We start from the raw sequence: 24,362 nt of genomic DNA, 5'->3' as shown, positions 1-24,362 counted from the left end.
TTTTCTTGTTCTTTTGTTCCCTCTCACAGGCTTTCGAAAGTTGTGCTCATCTCATTGTGAGCTTGAGAAGAGTGTGTGGGCTGCCAAAGGCAAACACGATGAAGGTGAGTTATGAGGGTGCAGGTTCAGGTATTTGCACCTCTTTGCTCTTCAGTACAATGGAGTAGCAACTGCGGAGTGTTTGTGGGGAGTGAAAATTTAGCACTAAGGTGCAGGATCACATTGTGTGATTAATTATCATTGTGACACTTTTGCTTTTCATGCAGTTTGCAAAGCACATTCACATCTGTAATTTTATTTAGCTTTATCGCAAGCTTCTAGAGAAATTGCATTTACTTATAAATGTTTCATGCAAAATCTTACATACAAAAACCTTGTACCACTTGTTTTGAAGAAATGTATTCCCATTTTAAAGAAGTAGCTTGGTAATCTTAGTATTAATCAATTAATCAACTAAAGGCCACTGCACAAACCAGTTGATATATATACTTACTTATAACTTGTTTTGTAAAGCTGTTTTTTAAAGTTTATTTAATTTGAGAGAAAGAGAGAGAGAGAATCCCAAGCAGGCTCCACACTGTCAGTGCAGAGCCCAGTGCAGGGCTCAAACTTACAAACCATGAGATCATGACCTGAGCCGAAACCAAGAGTTAGATGCTTAACCAACCAAGCCACTCAGTTGCCCCAACACTTACTTACTTATAATTTTAATGTAAGATATTTAATGCAGATTTTATATGGTTTTTTTTTATATATAGGCAATCCTAATTATGGCAGTTTAACTTAGAATTTTCCATTTCATGATTGTGCAAAAGCAATAAGCATTTAGGAAAAACTGTACTTTGAACTTTAATCTTTTCCAGGTGAGTGATATTCATAGCATACTCCCTCATGATGCTGGCCAGTGGAACCCACAGCTCCCAGCCAGCCAACCACATGATCACAAGGGCAAACCACCAATGTACTTAGAGTCATCCTGTGCCCATACAACCATTCTCCAAAGTTTTTCACTAAATTCAGTATCCAGTAAATTACATGAGATCATCAAAACTTTATTATGAAATAGGCTTTGTGTTAGATGACCTCGCCCAACTCTAAGTGTCCCGAGCACACTTAGGTAGGGTAGGTCAAGCTATGATGTTTAGTAGGTTAGGTGTACTACATGCCTTTCTGACTAATGATACTTTCAATGTATGATGGGTTTATTGGGACATAACTCAATGAACATATCTACATAAAAGAGCAAACCGCTCTAAAAACCTTAAAAGTGAAACGTTGTGCTCGCTTTAGCAGCACATATACTAAAATTGGAACTATACAGAGAAGATTAGCCTGGCCCCTGCACAAGGATGACATGCAACTTTGTGAAGGGTTCCATATTTTTATACCATATGTTGGCACTCATAGGTCTAACAGGAGAAACCTAATGGAGCACCGTGCGTGGGGAGGGGAAGCAGGAAAGAGAGTTGGGGAGAGAGAGGGATGCAAAACATGAGAGACTATTGAATAATGAAAATGAATCAAGGGTTGAAGAGGGTGGGAGAGGTGGGAGGGAGGTGGTGGTGATGGAGGAAGGCACTTGTGGGGAAGAGCACTGGGTGTTATATGGAAACCAATTTAACAATGAACTATTAAAAATAATAATAATAAGTTAAACGTTAACAATAAACCAACACATAATGGGTAAAAGCAGATAAATGCAAACTATGCTTAGCAATCGCCTTTCTTTCTGAGATCCAATCATAAAGAGAAAGAACAAGGCTATTAGTTAACCAACTGATTGGTTACTGATTAATAAAGTTAATTAAATTGTCATGGTGGGAGTATAGATCTCCCAGAAGGTAGATAATTCAAACAAGAAAACATGAAAACAGAGAGGCAAACATTGGTAATACTTGTTAGAGAATTCTTTTTATTTATTTATTTAAAAAACATTTTTTAATGTTTATTTAGTTTTGAAAGACAGAAAGACAGAGTATGGGAAGGGAGCAGGGGGCAGAGAGAGAGGGAGACACATAATCTGAAGCAGACTCTAGACTCTGGGCTGTCAGCACAGAGCCCAATGTGGGGCTCAAACTCATGAACCATGACATCATGACCTGAGCCGAAGTCAGACACTTAACTGACTGAGCCACCCGGGCATCTCTAGAGAACTCTTAATGGGAGAACTTTCTCTGGCCCAGGATATCCCCCCTGCCTGAACACCATATGGAGCTGGACATGAGCTACCCTTTCAAATTGTACAACTCACTCTCCTTGCCTTGATTCTGGACTTGACAGAAATCTTTGCATTATAATCCATTTTCCAGTGTGTGTCTTTTGGGTGATATATCTACTGAATATATGCCATGACTTTTGGTACACAAAGCAATACTATTTTCCATGACATAAGAATAATGTTATTAGTATTGTATTGGTATCACTTTATTCCAGGCTTATTGAGATACTGACATATAACTTAAGTAAGTGTCAGGTATAGAACATGATGATTTAATACCTGTGTAGTTTGTGAAATTATTACCACAATCAGGTCAGTTAACAGCCCTTCACATAATTAAATTTTTTGTGTGTGTGGTAATAATTTTTATGTACTCTCTTAACGTTTAAGTGTACAATACAGTAATATTAATTATAGTCACCAGAGTATACATTAGGTCCCCATCTTACTGCTGAACGTTTGTACCCTTTCACCAACATCTCCCTATTCCTCTACCTTCATGCCCTGGTAGCCATCATTCTACTTGGTTTGTCGGAGTTCAACTTTTTCAGATTCCACATGTTAGTGAGAAATTACAATAATAGTCTTTCTCTGACTCATTTTACTTAGCCCTCACATTGTCACAAGGGGCAGAGTTTGTTTGTTTGTTTGGCTTTACAGTTGATAATTTCCACTGTGTGTGTGTGTGTGTGTGTGTGTGTGTGTGTGTGTGTGTGTTTACCCATTGACAGACAATTTACACTGTTTCCGTCTTGGCTATTGTGAATAATGCTTCAGTGAACACGTGAGGTACAGATATCTCTTTGATGTACTGTTTTCATTTCCTTTTTTCCCATTTCCTTTGGATATATCCCCAGAAATAAAATTGCTAGATCATATTGTAGCCTGATTTTTAATTTTTTTGAGGAAGCTCCATACTATTTTCATAGTGGCTGTGCCCATTTACATTCCCACCAACAGTTCACGAAGACTCCCTTTCCTCTGCATCTTTCCCAACATTTATTATTTCTTGTCTTTTTGAAAATAGCCATTCTAACAGGTATGAGATGATATCTCATTGTAGTTTCAACTGGCATTTCCTTAATGATTAGTGACAATGAGCAACTTTTCATGCATTCAGCTATTTGTATGTTTTCTTTAGAAAATATCTATTCAAGTCCTTTATCCAGTTTTAAATCAAATTGTTTTTTTTTTATTTTTTGCTTTTGAGTCATAGAAATTCCTTATACATGTTGAATATTGCAAACTCCTTACAGATGGTTTGAAAATATTTCCTTCACTTCCATTGATTTCCTTTTTTGATGATTGTTTCGTGGTTGTGCAGAAGCTTTTAAGTTTGATTTAGTCGTACTTGTTTATTTTGCTATTGTTGCAGATATTTTTTGTGATTTTTTTGTCATATACAAAACATTGTTGTCAAGATCAAAGTCAAGGAGCATCTTCATGTTTTCTTCTAGCAGTTTTATACTTCTGGGTCTCCCATTTAAATTTTTAATCCATTTTGAGTCAACTTTTGTGAGTGGTGTAAAAAAGGGGTCCAATTTCCCTATTCTATAAGTGATTATTAAGTTTCCTCAACACTATATTGGTATTATTAATGTATCCTGCAAACTTGGTTTTCATGACTCTGGCTTTGAAAGATGTTCTACTTTCTTCTGTCAAAGTCAGATTTCTGAGACTATGACTAAAAATCAATTTCTTACTTCATATAAGTAAAAACACTTTAGAATCCCTCTTGGCAATCAGTACACTAGCTTTTCTTTGGTATAAAGTCTGTTATTCTTTCTTTAGTACTTAACATCACTCACTATTTTGCCTCTAAATAGCCTTCTTGTATTAAGTAATGCACACAGAAAATTATTCGAAATTTCCGCATATCCCGCAATAAGGTAGAATGAAAATTGGTAAGGGTAAATGGTGACTAAATGAAGAACCACATGACTAAAGACAGGCTTTTGGATAACATCAATGACAATTGGAGTATTTGCAGGAACTGGTATTTATCACATTATTCTATGTGCCGAGGATCGTGTTAAACTCCATGTGGGTTGATTCCTCTCAGCAATTCTGTGAAGCCAGGATTATAATCACCTACAGATGAGGTGAGAGTCAGACATGTGGAGTAACTTTTCTGTGGTTGAGCTACTTCTTCCCTCACACAGGGGCCGAAACTAGGAGTTAAACCAGGTCTGTCTCCTGATAAAACAGTGCTCTTGACCATTTACAGGTATTTGTTTGATCCTACATATATGTGACACACAAAATTTCCAACTGTGGAAATCAGATTTAGAAGTGTTGCTGGAAAAGGAATATTCAGACCTCTTCAGACCTGTGTAAGAGATGGCATTCTTTTTTTTTTTTTTTTTTTGAGAGTCGGAGAGAGAGACAGCATGAGCAGGGGAGGGTCAGTGAGAGAGGGAGACACAGAATCCGAAGGAGGCTCCAGGCTCTGAGCTACCTGTCAGCCCAGAGCCCAGCGCAGGGCTTGAACCCATGAACATGAGATCATGACCTGAGCCGAAGCCAGATGCTTAACTGACTGAGCGCCCCATAAGAGATGGTATTCTTACATGATATGTTTGGGTAAATACATGACTAAAGAAGAGAAGGATAATTTACTAGGCAACTCTAAGTGGACTTTTGAGAAATTCCACAATCCCACAGTTCTTATTTTTATCACAGCTGAGTAATTTGTCACATTTAAACACACCAGTAATGTTAAGTGGTGGATCCTTTCTATCCTAGTACATGCATAATGAGTTTACATGTCTCATCAACAAATTGACATCCCGGGTCCAACCTTGTTTTTTGTTAGCGAGGCCTAGGTTTCCAGGGCCTACCTGCTCTGGAACTAGATGACCACAAATCAGACCTATCAGAGAAGACCCCTTGTCTCTTTTCCAAAGGCCCATGGAAACAATCCTCCCTGCTCATTTTGTGTATTCCTTAGTGTCAAGTCAGGGTATTTACTAGTTGTTTTTTCTTGAGAGTGAGAGGCAAATTTTGTTACATTTGGCTTGCTTTGTTTCAAACCACTTTATTTAAGTATGCTTGACATACAAAAGCTGCGTTTAATTAAAGTACACAACTTGATGAATTTGGAGGTAAGTATACATCAGTGTAATTATCACCACCATCAATGCCATACACATATCCACCACTCCCAAAATTATCCTTCCTCTCCCTTTATTTCTTTTTTTCTTTTTTGCAGCAAATAGAATGGTGGTTACCAGTGGTCGGAGGGAGGGGAAGATGAAAAGGTGTTGGTCAAAATGTACAAAAATTCAGTTATGCAAGTTGATTAGATTCTGGAGATATTGTTATGATATAGTTAATAATCCTGTATTATATACTTAACATTTTGCTAACAAGGTAGATTTTATGTTGTGTGTATTTGTTTGCATCGAGACTTCGTTACAATTCCGCTGTTTCCATTAGTCTATCCAAACTCCTCATAGTCTCCTTGATAGCTCTCTTACTCTCCCAGTAGGGTTTGTTAACTCATCCTGTGACTCTATCTTCAAAATATATGCATATCTCAACTACTTATTGCCTTCACTGGCACCACGCTGGTCTAAAATCCTGTTACCTCCCCCACCGGAACATTGAAAGACCTTCTAACCAGTGTCCACTCTAGTCTTCACTTCCTCCTCCCACCCCTCACACATTCTCTTCTTGACAGAGCAGCAACAACAATCACTTTACAACCTAAATCAGATAATACCACTCCTGTGTTCAAAAACCTCCAAAGGCTTTTATCTCATCCAGACCTCACTTTAACTGAGCTGCCATGCCCAGTTACCACCCCTGATTTCAGTTCCTACTGGTGATCTCATAGGGCACAGGGCCCCCTTGTGGTTCCTCTCTCCCTCTGGGCTGCTGCATTGTTGTGACTTCTGTCTGGAACCCTATTGCCCCAGATGTGTGCATGGCTTATTACTGCCTCACCTCTTTCAGGACTTTGCTCAAATGTCATTTCCTCAGCAGGACGTCGAGTGGCCCTTCTCTGGCCATCATACTTAAAATTGCATGTCTTTCTCCCACCCCAAGGCACTTGTTTTTCTTCACAGGATGTATCGGAATAACTATCTTTTTGTTATTTTCATAATATCTCTTCTTCCATCAGATTTTACACTACATGGGAGAAGAAACTTTGCTTTCTTTATCTGTTTTGATCACTATCATCAGTGCCTAGAATAGTGCCTGATTAAATGGTATGTTCTCAAAAGTATTGTTGATGAAATGAACTACACAGTAATATATCTTTAAAAAAGCAGTATTGATAAAAGTCTATTTAGCACTATATTAATTTCTCAGGGGTGAATTTTAAAATTAATATGAGATCCTTAGATAGCAGTATCTGCTTTACGTTATATGTGTCCTGAAGATAATCATTAGTTAAGCCCATGACGTGTGTGTGTGTGTGTGTGTGTGTGTGTGTGTGTGTGTAATATCCCTAGTGTAAAGCAGAGCACTGCCTCCCACACTAAAGACTGATAGTCTTCCTGTCTTAAAGCCAGATTAGTTACTGTAGGGAGATTCACATTATTCTCCTGGTATTAAGGTCCAGATGTTCCCCTTAATTTATTAAAGCCTTCCCTCAATAAGATCTTATTCCTTTGGACATGGTAGATGATTAAATATCATAGGAATATAATTAATTTCCATTTTCTTAGGAAATTCTGTTTTCCATTAATTCCAATTTATTGATGGTGAATATAATTTAATCTTCAGTTACAAACCAAAAATTGTTGTTCCTATTTATCATTTTATTCCTAAAGAAGATTCTAGAAAAGCCCCATCTTAACACCTACCCCATTCTATTCTGCAAAGAAAAAAAAACTAGCAGATCTATAAAAAAAATATGTGCAGTGGAGTGACCTTCCTTTATTAGGACATGTGCTCATTCATTCATTCATTCATCACAGCATTGTAGTAGATCTCCTTTGCAAAAGACACTCTGCTAGGTGAGAAAGTACATGAAGAAAACTGGAAAGAACATTAGATTCAGAATTAGGAGAACCAAGTCAGATTGGGGCATATAATAGCACTGGGACCTGGGCTAATAATAATATTTCTAATGAAGAAAATGAAGCAGATAATACACATTTCACAAGCTTAGATTTTGTATGAGTACTGAAAGAAATACTACATTGTAGAATAATTTATAAAATGCTATATGAATAGAAGCCTTTTCATTATCATGTTATAATAAAAACTGTATGTTTATATAAAATTGATTATAAATTAGTTCATAATATAATAAAAAAGAAAGTATATAAGAAAGGAAGAGATTGAGAGAAAGAGAACATGAACATAAGGGCTCTCTTCTCAACAAGAAATTCGAGAGGAGAAGAATATATAAATGTTAATAAAAGCAACATTTGCCTATCCCTAAAGAGATAGAAATGCAATTTGTAGGTCTACAGCCAAAAGTTTAATTTCAATACAGCAAATTTCATAAGGTCTTATCAACAGAGCAGCAGTTGGGCAATGTCTTCAGATGGAAGTAGCTCACTGGCAGGTCATCTGTCCCCAGTTACAAGATGGCTCAGGAGATGATTATTGCCCTAATACAGCATAGCAGTCAATGACGTGAGCTTTAGAGTCAGACGGCTTTTTCTTTTCTTCAAATCTTGGTTATGTAGTCCCCTACTTAGCTGCAGGGTTTTGAGTATATTACTTAATCCCCCTGCTCCTCAATTTTCTCATTTATAAATCTGAAATAATAGTACTGACCTCATAAGGCTAGTGTAAGGATTAAGATAAGTGCTTTGCATACGAAGCTCACATTAAATGTTAGTTGCTGTTATTCTACTTATTAATGCTATTATTATTGTAAGTGAAGCAGCACACAAAATCTCTGCTGCCAGAAATGGATTTTCAGGAAAGAATGCAAAGAAATGAAGTGACCCCTTGGTATAAGTGAAAGTGGCAGTTGGCCCCCTCTTTGTTTGTTTATTTTTTAATTGCTATTTATTTATTTATTTATTTTTGAAAGAGAGAGAGAGACTGGGAGAGGGTCAGAGAGTGAGAGAGAGAAAGAAGATACCAAGCAGGCTCTGCACTGACACACAGAGCTCAGTGTAGGGCTCAAACTCGTGAACCATGAGATTATGACCTGAGCTAAAACGAGTTGGAGCTTAACCGAATGAGTCGCCTGGGCACGCCTTCCCATCTTTGTTTTCATTTTTGTCTGTCAACTTCTGTATATTAGTGTATCTACTTTCCAAAGCTCACGTTGTCCACAACCCCTCGCTGCAAAGCCCATCTGGTGCTTAAAGATTTTAGCTCTTCCTCTCTTTAGGACTTCAGGATTTATGAATCAGGGAACACAAGAAATAAGTAAGTGATAAACTGATTCAAGTCATAGTAGTAATGACTTAATGGGTTTTTTGTCCATTTTTAACAAGAGGTGTAGAATGACTATATTAAGAAGCAAAAAATAAACACTTTACCTGGATATTCTAATCACCTCCCAAACTAAAAATCATACCTTATAAATACAGGCCCATTATCATCATCATCAAGCCATTTAACACTGCTCCTCACAAAGAGGGATCTGTGGTTCAAATATTTATTCTAGATGGGCTCACCATAGTTTCTGGTGTGTCAGAGACAGTCCTTATTTGTAACTGTTGTCCCATCCAATGTAATCATTAATAGTGACCCCTTTCACACTCTAAGGTATGCCAGTTAGGGAAATAATTTTCTGATGACATTAGTGCTGGTTAACACAACTGTCATAGCTATTGACAGACCAAAATCACATGGATGCAGAAAGACAAGTAAGTAAGTAATTGCTAAGCACTAAACTATAACAGATAAACTGGTGTAGTGTTCAGAATCAAAGCCAGGTTGGCTGACTCTAAAGTCAGAACTCTTTCTACAATGCAGGCTATTTTAAAGTTTTGCATTGAACATAAGAGACCTGTCTTACAATTATCAAAACTACATCTAAGAGAAACAAACTATACTCAGGCACATTCCTTAGGAAGTAACAGAGCATAAATTTTGACTGGTATCTTCTGAGGTCAAGGCTGCATACTTTCCTGTCTCCCTTTTTGGAAACCGAATTCTAAGAATTACACTAAACATAACAGTCATTACACTAAAGGTACAATTTGGTGATGCATCTGTTAAGAGAAATAGAAACTGAGAATAGGACTAATCATTAGGGACGTGACTAACTGGCACAAAAGAATCAGAACAACTTATGATTCTATATAATTAAGTTCTCAATTATTTAGTAAGGATGAACAAGTTCAGAAGAGACTTCATGTGGGCCGGTCTATTCAGGGAAGAGGTGCCACTGGGCCTGGGAGAACTTGGTTGATGAACAGCAAGAAGAGAACATTCCCTAAAGAGGAAACAAAGGGTTGTTTTCGTGAGGCAGATCAAGGACTACATTCTGACCCAGAGTTTGTGCTGGGAAATCCAGAGAGATCTGGTGGATAAAATCGGTTGGGCCAGATGATGAGAATGTCTTTAGTGTTTAATTTTGTTTTACCCATACATATACATAACTTTACATAAATTCATACATGTGGTTATTCACACAGTTTTGGAAATATAGTTGTTTTCCTTTTTCTCTTTGGGCTTCCTTCTCAGCCTCTCTTCTTCCATATAACTGTATTAGCCTACCTACCCATTTTAACCAGCCACCATGTTACTTTCTATTTTCTCCCTGTCCAACTAACCACATAGATGCCCCACTAGGATAAATCATAATTTGCCATATTGCTGTGTGAGTTTTGTTTCCAGTGTTTTGCTACCAAGACCAGTGGTACAATAAACAAATCTGACTTATGGATCATTATTTAAGGCTGCTTTATTTGAATGGGATAGACTTCTAAGAGATGGGTTATTGGTTAAAATAGGCTCTAATGCTTTATAATTCCAAAGCAATGTATGAAAGAATGTTTTTCCCAGCATCCCCTATAAAAATAGATATCATGGCTCCTTTCCATTTTTGCTAATGTGAAGAGCTTAAAAATATACCTCACTATTTTAACTTCTATTTCCGTGACTACCAGAGAATTTTTTTTTGTTTTAAATTATGATTTTTTAAGATTAGAATCTTACAAAATGGTCTGTAAATACTCTGCATTTTAAAACATTTTTAATGTTTATTTACTTTTGAGAGAGAGAGAGAGAGAGCACAAGCAGGGGGAGAGGCAGAAAGAGATGGAGACACAGAATCTGAAGCAGGCTCCAGACTCTGAGCTGACAGCACAGATCCCACATGGGGCTCGAACCCACAAACCAGGAGATCACCTCCCGAGCTGAAGTCTGACACTTAACCAACTGAGCCACCCAGGAGCCCCAATACTCTGCATTATTCTTTTTTCTGTCTTGCTTTGCTTTTCCTTTATTTTGTCCTTTTTATCAACCCAGGGTTCCATCAGCAAAGCAGAAGCAGAAATAGTTTAAGTATTATGGAATCAGGATTTATTATAGGAGTGAGAACTTACCCAATTGTAGGCGTTTTGTGGAGAATAGTCCAGAAAGGACTATTGCTGGAGAATCAGAGAAAAGCAACTAGCCAGTTCTCCTGAACATGTGGTGTGGCAAATACACAGTTTGTCAGGGAACATGGAGGGGAACCGTGATGGAGCATTTGGTAGAGCAGCCTATGGAAAGACCATCACTTCTGCACCTGCTGTGGCCATGGCATTTTCACAGAGCAGAAAAGAGCTGAATGGACATGGTCCTGGGAGAAATAGGGCCTAGCTAGTCTGCACCTGTGCCATTCACTCACTGCTTGTAAGCACAGTGACTTGCAGAGTAATGGCTGCTGCTTTCCTTTAGGTTCACTAGGCCCACACAAAGTTCTTTGTGATTAGTTCTAGCCTGGAACCGTATTGGGAAGGCAATTCTGGAGAACATGGTTGTAGTTTAGTGAAATTCACACAAAAGGAACATAACAAAGCACATGATCAATTATTGTGACTGTCCCCCAAATACAAAGATAACGTGTGGTCTTATAAACTTCTGTTAAACAAAGTTCATTGATTGTAGTAAGTCAATCTAGATCTGTCTTTGTTTACTTTGGTCTATTATATTGTTTAAATTTTTTGAGAAGTATGTATTGTCTTCCATTACAATTGCAATTCTGTTGACTTAATCATCCAGTTGTTTTGCTTTTATATTAATAGCTGTACAGTTTGGTGCATAAATATAGAACCTATATCTAATTTATAAATTATACCTATATCTTTATGTAGTGCCTCTTTAACATTTTACTCCTTATAATGTGAAATTCCATCTTGACTGATAAAATTGCTAGACTTGCTTACTTTTTTATTTCCATTTACCTGAAATCATTTTGACCATCACTTTATTACTTTGCATAAAATATCTATATTTTTTTATTTCACACAGAATACTTATCTTAATTTTAATTCAATTTAAGTCACTGTCTTTTAGTGGGGAATAAAGGGTGCTTATATTTGGAATATTGGCTGACATGCTTGATTTCATTCATTCCATTTTATTTTAAACATACATTTTATGTTCACTGTTGAGTACACATTTTCTTTTTCCTTGTTTTTCCTGGTTTGATCAAGGCACAACATGCTTCATTTGTTTTCTCCTTGGACAATCCATTGTTTTTCCCCCTTTCATTAAATATTATTTTTTATTTTCTTTGTAACTCAAATGTGTTAAACAAAATTATTTCATTTATTTAATATTCATGTTTTCATTTGCCTCTTGTTTAATCCCCTCCCCAATAAAAGAAGGTTTTAAAACTATATTCACCTTCCATTTTTCTTCTTTAGTCTCTTAGACTTCTGTAACATTCTTATTTAGCCCACTCCCAATTACCTGAATTTGTTGAAATTAATAATCAGAATTAATTCTATAGTGTTTTCTTTTCAGTAGATTTTTGTAGATCTTATGTTAAATATCCCTGAAGTGTGTATTATTATCCATTTGCATTTAATGAGGTAAATAAAGATTTGATACTATTATATTTCACTCTTCTTTTATCTTGAGGTCCCTTTTCTAATTATTTTTTAAGTAGAATCCTTAAGTGTTTACTCAAACAGACTACATACGTTATACATTCCTTAAATTATTGTAAATTTTCAAGTGTCTTCCTGTACTTGAGAATAACTATATCTTGTGTAGGTATGTGATTCTGAAATGAAGTCATTTATATCATCAACCTGAAGAAACTGTTCTAATTTTCAGCATTGCAGATGAAAAAGTGTGATGCCAGTATCTTTTATGTTTTCCTTAGTCAATATTTTACTGATTCCTAGGTGACAAAACCTTATTTGAAGATTGGAAAATATAGTCATGAAAGTTCAAAGGCAAACTTCCCTGAATGGGACTGGAAGTGCATTCTTGTTTTTATTGTGCAAAATGTGATGATATAGTATTGTTGGTTTGTTTTTGTTGTTGTTGTTCCAAAGTGTTCAACCACTGTTTTACAGTAAAACACCACAACCATGGAAGACTTGGAACTTTAAATGTTTAGGGCTTGTATCTATTCTTAAAGAAATTACAAAGATGTACTGTTTTTCTGGTATAAAGCTTGCAAAGACTATATACATATATATATATATCTTGGCTGAATTTGGCACACACATTTCAGTGTATATTTGTTAAATGTACTAAAAAATATGTAGTTTCCTTCTATTTTTTGTAGAAATAATGGGGAGGGAGGAAGAAGAACTGTATTTGATATAAAGTATGATTTACTGAATATTTTTCAAGACAACATGATGTGATCATCTACTCAGTGATGCTAACATAAATTATTTAGATTAATGAATACAAGGGCTATAATTGATACATTAATTGTTGATACATAAATGTTTTTAAGTTGCCAATCTTTATTTTTTAAGTAAATTCAATAGTGCCACATAAATTATTAATTCAGTAACCTTTTTATCCTATAACTTTTATTTTTTGCAAACTCTTCATGGTATCATGGTTTAATTTCAGACCCCCCTCAAGTTCATATTGTCACAAAGTCTCTCTCTGTCGATTTGAATCAGTGAAGATTTTCTGTACTATGTCTACTATTTTCCTTTGGAGAGGAAAGAGGCATAATCCTAGTCAAACTAGCCACAAGAATTATATTTCTGAAGTCAGAGCACACGAAATTGTTTTCCAACTGAAAAGAATCCTAGAATATGAGGGCAGAAAAGACCCTGGGGAGCATCAAACCCATTAACCTGATCATAGATGGGACACCATGAACCAATAAGGCAAAGTGATTTGCACACCATTAGACAGCATACCAATTTAAACATCAGGAAAAGACTCCCAAAGCAATGCCATCCCTCCCACATTTCTCTGGTAGGTTAGAAAGGGACCTCCAAGGCCAAGTGCTGATTTTTTTTTTCAATTTTAAATCTGTGATACTATTGGATTTAAATGCATAACAACATTTTCTACCCAGACTATTTTTAAATACTGTTGTCATTTTGTATTTTTTACACTTATTTTTCTAACATACGTCATATACATTTGGTTGTTAAGGTGGCTGTTTAACTTACTATCCAAAACAAGACACTTTGTAAAGTTTGAGGCCATTAACAATTACACTGTGACAAAAGGCAACCCAGAGCATAATGTCACTCTAGGGATAAATGGAGAATATGGTTAAAATATCAGTAACCAAAATGAAAAGAAATAATTACTTTACCTGTTATCTTCTTTATTTAGACTTTGTTTTGAGGGTTTTTTTTTATCACAGATCTGTGCATATAATTTTTTGCAAAAATTGACCTCACACTGCAATATTCTTTTGCAGTTTATTACTAATAAACAACATATTTGAGTGCCTGGGTTCATTGAGCTTCCAATTTTTTTCTTTTTTATTTTTTTAATGTTTTTATTCATTTTTGAGAGAGAGAGAGAGAGCAGGGGAGGGTCGGAGAGATAGGAAGACACAGAATCTGAAGATAGGCTCCAGGGTCTGAGCTAGAGACAGGCTCCAGGCTCTGAACTAGCAGTCAGCACAGAGTCTGATGTGGGGCTTAAACCCATGGGCCTTGAGAACACCGCCTGAGCCGAAGTCAGACGCTTAGCCAGCTGAGCCGTCCAGGCACCCCAAGCTTTCCAATTCTTGATTTCGGCTCAGGTCGTGATCCCAGTGCCATGGGATTGAATCTCACATCAGGCTCTGGGCTAGATGTGGAGCCTGCTTAAGATTTTCTCTCTACCCCTCCCCTAATACAAAAAAAAAAATCAGGAACCTTTTTCCAGCAAATAAATATTCATGCACACTATCTCTTTAAAGGATTTCTTGATATTGCATTGTTAATGTCTTTGGGAAAATGCCAGCAGACATTCTTCGTTCAGATAGAGACCACAGTATATTCACAACCAGTCATTTCAGCCTCCCAGGGCCACACATTTATTTTCTCTGAAAAGAAAATAGGTAACTACAGAAGCTGTCTTCATTTCCACCTCCTACTGGCAAACACCCCAACAACCAATATAGCACAGGCGTAAGTCGGCAGAAGCATCAAGTTATCAGAATAGATACTAGCCATAGACAACTAGTGCTTCCACATCCACAACTCTAGCTGAGTTTCCATGGAAAACTTGCCTTTTTAAAATCATGGAAATTCACCAAAATGTGGTAGAGTGTTCAAGATTATCAGAGTATCAGTTTATGAATTTATGAAGATGAATAGATGTTGTAAATAAATCAATAATTATTGCAGTCCTAGATTTTCTAAACAGAGCAAAACCAGTCTTTATGAAATTATCTATCTGGAGCAAATAAAATCACACGGTATTATAAAGACACAGTCTTGCATGCTAATTTTGAAAGGCAGTTAATACACTGGACTTATATTTGAATGTCTTATTGTTAGACTCTTAGCAAACAAGAGAAAAGTTTGTGCCTACTTTCAAAAGTGTGCATATATAATGCACAATACAAACATGGTAAAATGCCATGAAATGTTAGTCATATTCTATAGGAATTATAGGAGATTAAGTTCACATCTAACTGGCTTTCTAGGGGGTGGATATGAAAAAAGGAATGCCTCATCTTGGAAATGGCATTGCTCTGGGGCCTTAAAGGAGAGTAGGGATTGAGGAAACTTGAATAGGATAGGAGTTTTAGGGTGGACATTCCAAATGCAGTAAACTGCAGCAGCAAAAGCAGAGAGGCCTATGAGGAAGAAAACCATTGTAGGACCAAACAGAGTATAAGAGAGTCTTAGAAACAAGATTAAAGAGTGCTGAGAGCAGGGGTGCCTGGGTAGCTCAGTCGGTTGAGCATCTGACTTCGGCTCAGGTCACGGTCTCATGGTTGGTGGGTTCGAGCCCCATGTCAGGCTCTGTGCTGACTGCTAGCTCAGACCCTGGAGCCTGTCTTCAGATCCTGTGACTCCTTCTCTCTCTGACCCTCCCCTGCTCATGCTGTCTCTCTCTCTCTCTCTCTCTCAAAAATAAATAAAAACATTTAAAAAAAAAAGAGTGCTGAGAGCAAATTGTGGAGCCTTTTGAATGAACATGGACTCCATCCTATAGGCAACTTGAAGTAATGACAAGTTTTTCCATAGAGCCATAAGAATATAAAATGTTTATTCCACCATCACCTACTTTGTCCCACACGTTCTAATGCTGTCTTCTTAAGCAAATCATTTTGTGTCCCTGTCTTTTCAAAATACTACATGGTAATGGGGTGCCTGGGTGGGCTCTATCAGTTAAGCATCCTACTCTTGACTTCAGTTCCAGTCATGATCTCATGGTTTGTGGGATTGAGTCCCGTGTGGGGACAGCATAGAACCTGCTTGGAATTTTCTCTCTTAACATCTCTCTGACCCCCAATCGTGCTCACTTTCTTACTCTCAAAAAATAAACATTAAAAAAATAAAAACAACAACAGCAAACAAAAGTCCATTACGACCAAAAACAGACAAAAGTCCATTAGGACTGTCACTGCTGAATGCTTCTCTGAGCATCTAGCATGGCTGTCAACAGGACTCACCTGTTCTTATACTGTCACATGTGGTCAGCAACCCCAGGCTTCTGGGGAAGCAACTGTTAAATTGTACTCCACCCTTCCATGTGTCACAGCACTGGGTTTTCTGAAGAGTTGGTGCTTCTGATAAAGTAGGGATAGCAACTCGCACCAAGAAAGTAATTCGTATATTAAATATAAATATATAGAAGCATAAAATATATAACTGACTTTAATATAACTCCCTTTGGTTTTGCATAAGGAAGAAGCTAGCTACTCAGGGCACTAAAGCAGCATTTTTCTTGAAGTCATTTTAAAATTTTAAATTAATTGCTTTCTTTACTTATTCATTAGTAAGCATTTAGCTTGTGTGAAAGGAACTATACTGGTCTCTGAAGAAACAGACATTCAACATTCAATCCGCTGTCATGGAGATGAGAGTCTCTCTATAATAATGTCTCTGGGGGAGCTCTCTCTCCACTTGTCTTCCTTACTCTTCTCAAATAAACCCATTACCAATGTAGGGGCACCTGGGTGGTTCAGTCAGTTGAGCGTCCGGCTTTGGCTCAGGTCATGATCTCATGGTTCGTGGGTTCGGGCCCTGCACCCCTCATTGGGGTATGTGCTGACAGCTAGCGCAGAGCCCGGGGCCTGCTTCAGATTCTGTCTCCCTCTCTCTCTGACCCTCCCCTGCTCTCTCTCTCTCTCAATCTCTCTAAAATAAATAAAAACATTAGAAAAAAAATTTTTTTAAACCATTACCAACGTGACTTGGTTATTTCATTTTGCCTTTTATTTTATTTTGTTTGAATGCTTATTTATTTTGAGAGAGAGAGAGAGATCATGTGCATGTGGGGAAGGGACTGAGAGGGAGGGGGAAAGAGAATCCGAAGCAAGCTCTGCACTGTCAGCACAGAGTTGGATGTGGGGGCTGTGTCTCATGAACCATGAAGCTGAAATCAAGAGTTGGATGCTTAACCAACTGAGCCACCCAGACGCTCCTCATTTTGCCTTTTAATATATTAAGGGTTTTCTATAAAGGGAAATCATGCAAGAGAATTGCATTATTTCAGTTACCAATTAGGCAATGAGAGTAGAATTGGCAACCCAATTTCAATTAAGTCATTTATTCAAAACCCGAAGAGGTAACGGCAGAACTCTCACAGTTCCTATGACAGAGCACAAAACTGGGAAGCTCGCGACTGGCTGAGCTGAGTACTCATACTTTGGAGTTGAGAGGAATAAAAACCTCCCAGTGATGTAAAAACAGAGTTTCTTGCCTCTCTGGGAGGCAAAGTTAGCATGGGGCCTGATCAATTAATTACCTAAGGAGGACAAGAGACAGGTGGCGAGCTGCGGGAGGGAGAATGCAGTGGAGACCTGAGCAAGAAAACAAAACAAAACTAAGTCCAATACTTTAGAAAAAGAAAAATTAGATTTGTAGCATGATAGGGAGAGAGTTTAAAAATGTGTGTATAAAATCAATATCAAATCAATAGCTATCATTTGTTGAAAGTAGAATATGACCAAAAAAATGGAGGTATAAGAAAATCAGCCTTAATCCCAACTTGCAAAATTAGTTATTCTAGACATTTCAGTATGTTTCTTTCCAGTCTTTTTTTCCCCTACTTTGCAAAACATAGTTAAGATCATATAACATAATTGTGTTCCCTCACTGAACATTATATTAAATATTTTCTCATCTTTAAAATTTGAAGAAAGAAATTTAAAACCAAAAATCGTAAAAAAAAAAACACACATAAAAATCAGTTTAGCTATCCTTGATGAAGCTATTATATATTCATTCCTAAACTTTCTGCAATGGAAATGTCAGAATCAAAAATTTCCTCTTATCGGTTCATAGGAAGATTTATTTTTTAGGAAGGTCTTTGTTCAACCCCCCCTGCCCTTGCCGCTTTCAACACACACACACACACACACACACACACACACACACACACAGAGCTTTCCTACTCTTCGCATTCCCTTTCCTGTAAAGCAGATGGTGCTTGAAATTTTCTAGGGTCCTTACGAAAGCTGTTCCTCTAGCAACCTTCCTTAAAAGACTGATTTTAAAACAAGCAAAGATGTTCTTTGAATTCCCTGCTAGCCAATCTGTCAGTCCAGCCTAAAATATTTCTCATGCAAAGTAATCAATTTTATAAGATAATTTAATCATAGTTAAGCTGCTGAGGTGAGCATGCAATGGTGTTAGAAATACCAAATCACTTCTTTTTTTTATAACAAATTTCTTATGAGGTTCTAATTCTTAACTCACTCCTAGCTCCAGTGCGCACAGCCTTGCCTCCAGCTGAATTGTGGTTGGAGAAAATTAGGCATCAGCAAAAGAAGAGGTTCCGGGAAGTTGAAAATGTCCTTCTGCCTGGAAGTGTAGAGTAGAACCATAGGTTTTTCATTCTCTCAACTGTTCTTCCGGATCATGAATTGAATTAATGCTCATATTTCAACAATATTTCTGATTCTAAACCTAGTGATTTAAGAGGGATTTTTACAAGAAGATTAGGGGGTGCCTGGGTGGAGCATCCAACTCTTGATTTGGGCTCAGACCATGATCTGGTGGTTTCATGGGTTCAGGCCCTGCCACGGGCTCTGTGCTGGCAGTGGAGCCTGCTTGGGATGCTCTGTCTTGCTGCCTCTCTGTCCCAACCCCACTAGTGCCATCTGTCTCTCTCAAAATAAGTGAATAAACTTAAAAAAAATAAAAATAAGATCGGATCCTCAGGAGTCATAATTATAATAGTATCTGGTATTTATTGAGCTTTACTTTCCTTCCAGGAACTTTAAATATATTATTTAAATATATTAAATTTAATCCTCACCCCAAAAGATTGGGTGGTATTAGACTTCAATGAGTTGGATTGTAATTGGAATGAGCTACAAGTTGAGCTATATTAGAATTTTAAGTGCAGATGAACAAAATATAACAAAAACACCCGCAGGAATTCATTTACTGTGTTGGGTTTCAGTGCCTTTTCTGTAAAATGAAGTTTTGTGGAGACAGTCTCTGAGGTTTGTTCTAGATCTTCAGTTCGAGATGAACTTACACTGAGTTAATTCTTTATAAGCAAATATTTATTCATTGCCTGCATACTGAGCTTTTCCTGAATGTTCAACATCTTTCTTCTGGAAAAACTGTTATCTTTCATTAAAGACAGTTGCACCTTCTTTGCTATTCCTTTCACTGAGAGTAGATTCCAATTTCTCTCCTCTTCAGGCCTCGCCTTTGAAAACTCAAGAGGAATCTAGTCAGCACCACCAGGCTGAGCCTAGCCAACCTATGAAATATCACGAGAGATAATAGTTTCAGAGTGGTTGGTATGCAGTCATATTTAACTGGAACATGTGCTTGTTCAAAGCCACATCCCTTCACTCTCCCTGTACTCAGTACTGCAGGTGAAATCAAAAAGCATAGGATAGTAGCTCAACCTGTGTGAGGTTTTGAAAATCTTGAAACCACCGTGTTCTTCTCTTTTATCATCTGCCTTTACTTGTATTCTTCAACTGATGGAGTTGGTCTCACAAACCTTCAAAATTCAGGAAAGCATAGGCTCTTTTGCTCTTGTTCAGGAAGGTTACATCTTCCACAAGGAACTAAGAGGTTTGAATCAGGCAGCAGGATGAGGAAGGTAAGAGGAAGAGAGACTGAGGAATGTGTTGAACTAGCTCCTTATTCTATTTTGGCCAATGTGGTTTGGCCCTCCCAAAGTTACTTGGCCTCTTTAGTATCAGGTGTCTTTCTCTCTCAACAAAAGGTGATGTCTTTTTTTTTTTTTAATGATTTTGAGAATTCTTTGTTGTTCTGGGCTTCGGTTTCTTTTACAATATTAAAATAATAATCTACTTCATAAGACTTTTGCTAGGATTACTTTAAGTGTCGTGGGGAGTGTTTTTACAGCACCTGTTACTGATAAATGCCCCGTGCCATTATCATATGATTCAAAGCCGCAAAAGCTGGAAAACAAGAAGAAAACTCACATGCAGTGGTGTACTAGACATTTAATATAGCTTATCTAATAAAACCATTCTCCTGGCTAAGTGGAAGTTCTCCATATTTCCTATATGCAACTTTACGAGGGTCTCCACATCTGCTGTTGCATTTTTTCCAGGAGAGCGAAAGATCAGCTTTTCCCTTCTGCAAATGCCCGTGTTTACAGACCAACTTTTAGGAAATTAAAACCGTGCCCCGATATAATAACTAGCCTCAAACTTGAAAAAGAGATAATTTAGTGGCTCCAGAGATTTGTTCAGATTTATTTATAGTCACTAAGAAAAGTCCTCCTCTCCCTGGCGGAGCAAACCCAACACAACGCCCACCCACACTGCGGCACTGGACGCTCTGGGGATGCGAGGTTAATTCCAGGAGTAGCCGCTAAGGGGAGCTGGACGCTGGACCGCCCTCCGCGTTGCCATAACAACGGTGGGCGCGCAGCTTTAGGAGCTAAGTGCCGGCTAAAGCAGGTGTCGGATTGCAGCGCGCTCGCGGAGGCTCAGGGATTGTGTGGAGCCCGGTAGCCTGTCAAAGAGTCTGGTTACTATTCCTCCGCCTCCCTCTAGGACAGCTTCAGAACCCAGCGGGGACGCACAGAGTGAAAATGGTCCACCATTCAGGCTCGATTCAGTCCTTTAAACAGCAAAAAGGTCAGTTGGAATCTTGGTCCCCCCTTCCTAAGGGCGTCACATCCCCCTCTGCATGCCCTTGCAGTTGTGTAGGAGCATCCATTCCAGGCTAATGCGACGCAGAGGTGGAGAACTCTGTGAAGTTAAAAAAAATGTTCTTTTTCTTTTCTTCTTCCTCTTTTTTTTTTTTTTTTATGCATCTTCACTCTGCATCCAAGATGAGTCTGATTTCTGAGCCTCCGCACGGTCCCTGGGAGAAGCGGAATTCGTCATTTCTGAGACCTGATTTAATTTATTATCTCTGCTAAGACTGCTTCATTACATTGCAGTAAACCAGCTTAGTAGGGGTTGTCTCATTAACCCAATAGTGCTCTGAGGTTTGAAGACAGAAATACTGGACCATGTTTGCCCCAGTCTGTGATTCAAATGGTTAAGAAGCTTCACATGAGCAAATCTCTTGTTTGAGACGCTTTTACACAATACTAGATAAATGAATTTTGGGAGAGTTCCAGAAGTTGGCCTGTTGAAAGGGCTCTGAAACTTTCTTGGAAAACTTAATTTTGCCTGTGTCCTGTGCTTGATTCTGGGTTTCAAGCTTTTGTTATTGTTGGTAGGTTCCTCTTCTAGGGGCTTTGTATTATCTCCCCCAGCCAGCTTCTCCTTCAAGTTTCCCCGTGGGTACAATGGTATGAGTATCTGTGTGTATAGTCAAATTAAGAAATATTCCAAGTTATCCTCACTTTTTGGTCCATATCCCTCATCTTGTTGAAAAGTATTTTTATAGAGCATGTTTATTTTTAGGTATTTGCCCAGTTTTTTGGAGTTTGTCCAGAAATATTTATTAAACAAGTCCGTTTTATTGACTTAGTAATGGTAATGGTAATTATGCTATAGTTGACCATAGGACAATTAAGTGTATGAATTCTGTGATGTAAATTTGCTTCTTCAAAGTGAAGTTAATATTTACTTAAATATTCCTCCCTCCATCACTCTCTATTTTTCTGTCTATTTACAGTTAAGAGTTGTTTCTGTACAGATCTTAAAGCAAAATCTGGATGGAAATAACAGGGATAGTTTTGTAGGGATTCCTTCATTAGTCAGAATATGGGACTTAGTGAGCTTCAAATTCCATAATTTAAATACTCTCTTAGAAGTCCAAGTTCTCTAGTTTCTTAAAAAATATGTTGAAATGGGGAGTGGGATGAGAGACTGTCCTGTTCATCAAAAATTTCACCTAGTGTGCAATTCCACGTCAAACCTAAGTGTTCCAAAGAAAATTAAATTGCTTTAAGAAATCATGTTCTCTTAACCATTGTTTTAAATGCATGTGCCCTTTCAGAATGAGGACAAAGATTATAGGAACTTTGCCCCAGCCTCATACGATTAGTATTTTTCTCTGGTGCATGGCTATAGGTGACTCATTTCTGGAACTTGGAACCTTGAAATGGTCCTCACACAGCGTATTATGTATGGATACATATTTCGCTTTTAAAAGCAAATGATTGCCAATTTAAGGACCACCTGTCATTGCTCAAAGTGAGTTACAAAAATTATGCAAATCCTAGTTCTTCATTTTGTCCAAAAACATTTGCTTTCCTTTATGATGCATTATGAGACAGTTATTTTCAAGTCTTACTTGTTGGCACAAAAGGCAACTTTAGCAGAAGGATAAATATGGAGAGGAGGAGGGAGTAGGCAAGAAGCACCAATAACGTGTTTCTGGTTAATTGCTTCTTAACCCTGAATGGGCATTCCAAAAAGGCGTACCAAACTGATGGCTCGCTATCTTAATTTTTCAAAGAAGCAGCAAAATAATATTCTAGATGCTTTCTGACCCAGGAAGCATGAGACAAAAAGCTTTTAGGAGTGTTTTCACCATAACATTAACCTGAAAACTTAACATTAAAATGGAGACTATTCTGTACTGGAACTTCGGAGTTCTAAATTCTAAGTTTGCCTTCATAACTACCTTAAAAACCTTGAGCAAAGTGATTAATTTCTTTGGACTCTGCTTGATTGAAAAGATTGAACCCCTGACCCCTACGGCCCTTTCTATTTCTCTCTGTTCCTTGGGGAAGGAAAGTTGGAAGCAATGTGGAAACAGAGATCATTTCTTTCTGGGCCAAAGATGAAAGCCCTGCATTGAGTTCATTTTTTAAGAAATAATGTGGCTGAGTAAACCAGTTTATGGGGAATCTCACTTTTAATCATGTGAGATTAATTTCTGTTTCTGACTTTGATTTCAATCTTATAATACCTAGAAATAGCCTGGGATATTCAGAAAACACCCTTATTATAAGACTTTAAAAATATTTACCATCTTTTGGAAAAACAGATACACTCTATATTTAAAGTCTCAGCAGGCATGGAGATTTTCCCTCAGATGAGAACTCTGGAGTAATCAATCCCTGATCCAAATTCCCTCACTGATATTACTCAGCATTTTCAACAAATCAATATATATGCCAGAATCAATATTTGTAAAATGAAATATTATATATGAAATCAAATTTCTCCATTAATTTAATCTATGATCTTCATTTTCATCCCTGGATTTTAAGTCTATAAATGCTGCTTAGAAGTTTTATTCTCGAATATCTCTAATCTTCAGTTACTATATCTATGAAATGAAGGTAATACCGACATTACAGAGTTGTAATGTACTTAGCAGTTCGTCTGGCCCCAAACTGGGGCTCATAAGTATCGTGAATAATTAATAATCATCTGTCTTTTGTTGACTATTTAGGAGTAAAAAACACCCTCAGCAGTTCCCTTTTAAGTTTTTGCCCTTTATTTTACTTTGTCTTAGTCATTTTGGGGTATTCTTTTTTGAGGAGGTGGTATTCTTAGGGAAAATTAGACTCCAGACCTTCGAAAAATTTCTTATAATTGTCTTGAGTTACAACCACAAACTCCCCAACTCATATACCCATTCCTCCAGAAAGTCTCTCAAAAATCTCCATAGAGTAATTTTAGATATTCATTTCATAATTTCAAAATGTTACTGCAAATGAATTGTACTTCTTCATGCTCCACTCAATTCCTATTATCAAGCTCTTGCTGTGTGCCAGGCAGGGTGTTTAGCAATGGCATAACCAAGAACCCTTTTATTCTTGGGGCACCTGGGTGGCTCAGTCAGTTAAGCATCCAACTTTGGCTCAGGTCATGGCCTCACAGTTTGTGGGTTTGAGCCCCGCATCTGGCCCCACACTATGTAGAGCCTGCTTGAGATTCTCTCTCTCCCTCCCTTTCTGCCCCACTCTGATGCGTACTTTTGTCTCTCTCACAAAATAAATAAATAAACTTAAAAAATAGAGAACATTTTCATTCTTGAAACTATTATTGCAAACATATCCTTCAGAGAACTTTGTACAGTAGGAAGTCTGAGAGGTTCCACTAAATACAATCTTTTATGAAAATTATAGGCAACTCTGCATTTTTCTAGGAAGATGTTCACATTTTGTTCCTTGACAATGCCAATTAAATTTTGTTTTCTAAAAAGGACACAACATATGTTTTTAATTTTTTAATATTTAAAATTTTTTGTTCCACTTATTATATTGTTTT

At 37.5% G+C, this 24,362-nt stretch overlaps 1 protein-coding gene and 1 non-coding gene across 2 annotated transcripts in view; both read left to right on the top strand.

Moving 5' to 3' along the window:
* The first annotated feature begins 1,277 nt into the window (after positions 1-1,277).
* Positions 1,278-1,384, top strand: LOC115272814. Its single transcript, XR_003900472.1, has one exon. It is a non-coding gene; the product is annotated as a U6 spliceosomal RNA (small nuclear RNA).
* A 19,296-nt stretch (positions 1,385-20,680) lies between these two features.
* ANO3 (anoctamin 3) overlaps positions 20,681-24,362 on the top strand; it is a 258,575-nt gene continuing 254,893 nt past the window's right edge. The window contains exon 1 of the mRNA XM_029915555.1: positions 20,681-20,816. Within this exon, the coding sequence (XP_029771415.1) occupies positions 20,771-20,816 (46 nt within the window). The 5' untranslated portion in view covers positions 20,681-20,770. The remainder of the gene's footprint in view (positions 20,817-24,362) is intronic.

Source organism: Suricata suricatta, chromosome 11 (genome assembly GCF_006229205.1).
Source record: "Suricata suricatta isolate VVHF042 chromosome 11, meerkat_22Aug2017_6uvM2_HiC, whole genome shotgun sequence".
In the NCBI taxonomy this organism is placed as follows: Eukaryota; Metazoa; Chordata; class Mammalia; order Carnivora; family Herpestidae; genus Suricata; species Suricata suricatta.
The sequence above is the reverse complement of the archived record's forward strand: the minus strand, read 5'-3'. Positions and strand labels throughout refer to the sequence as shown.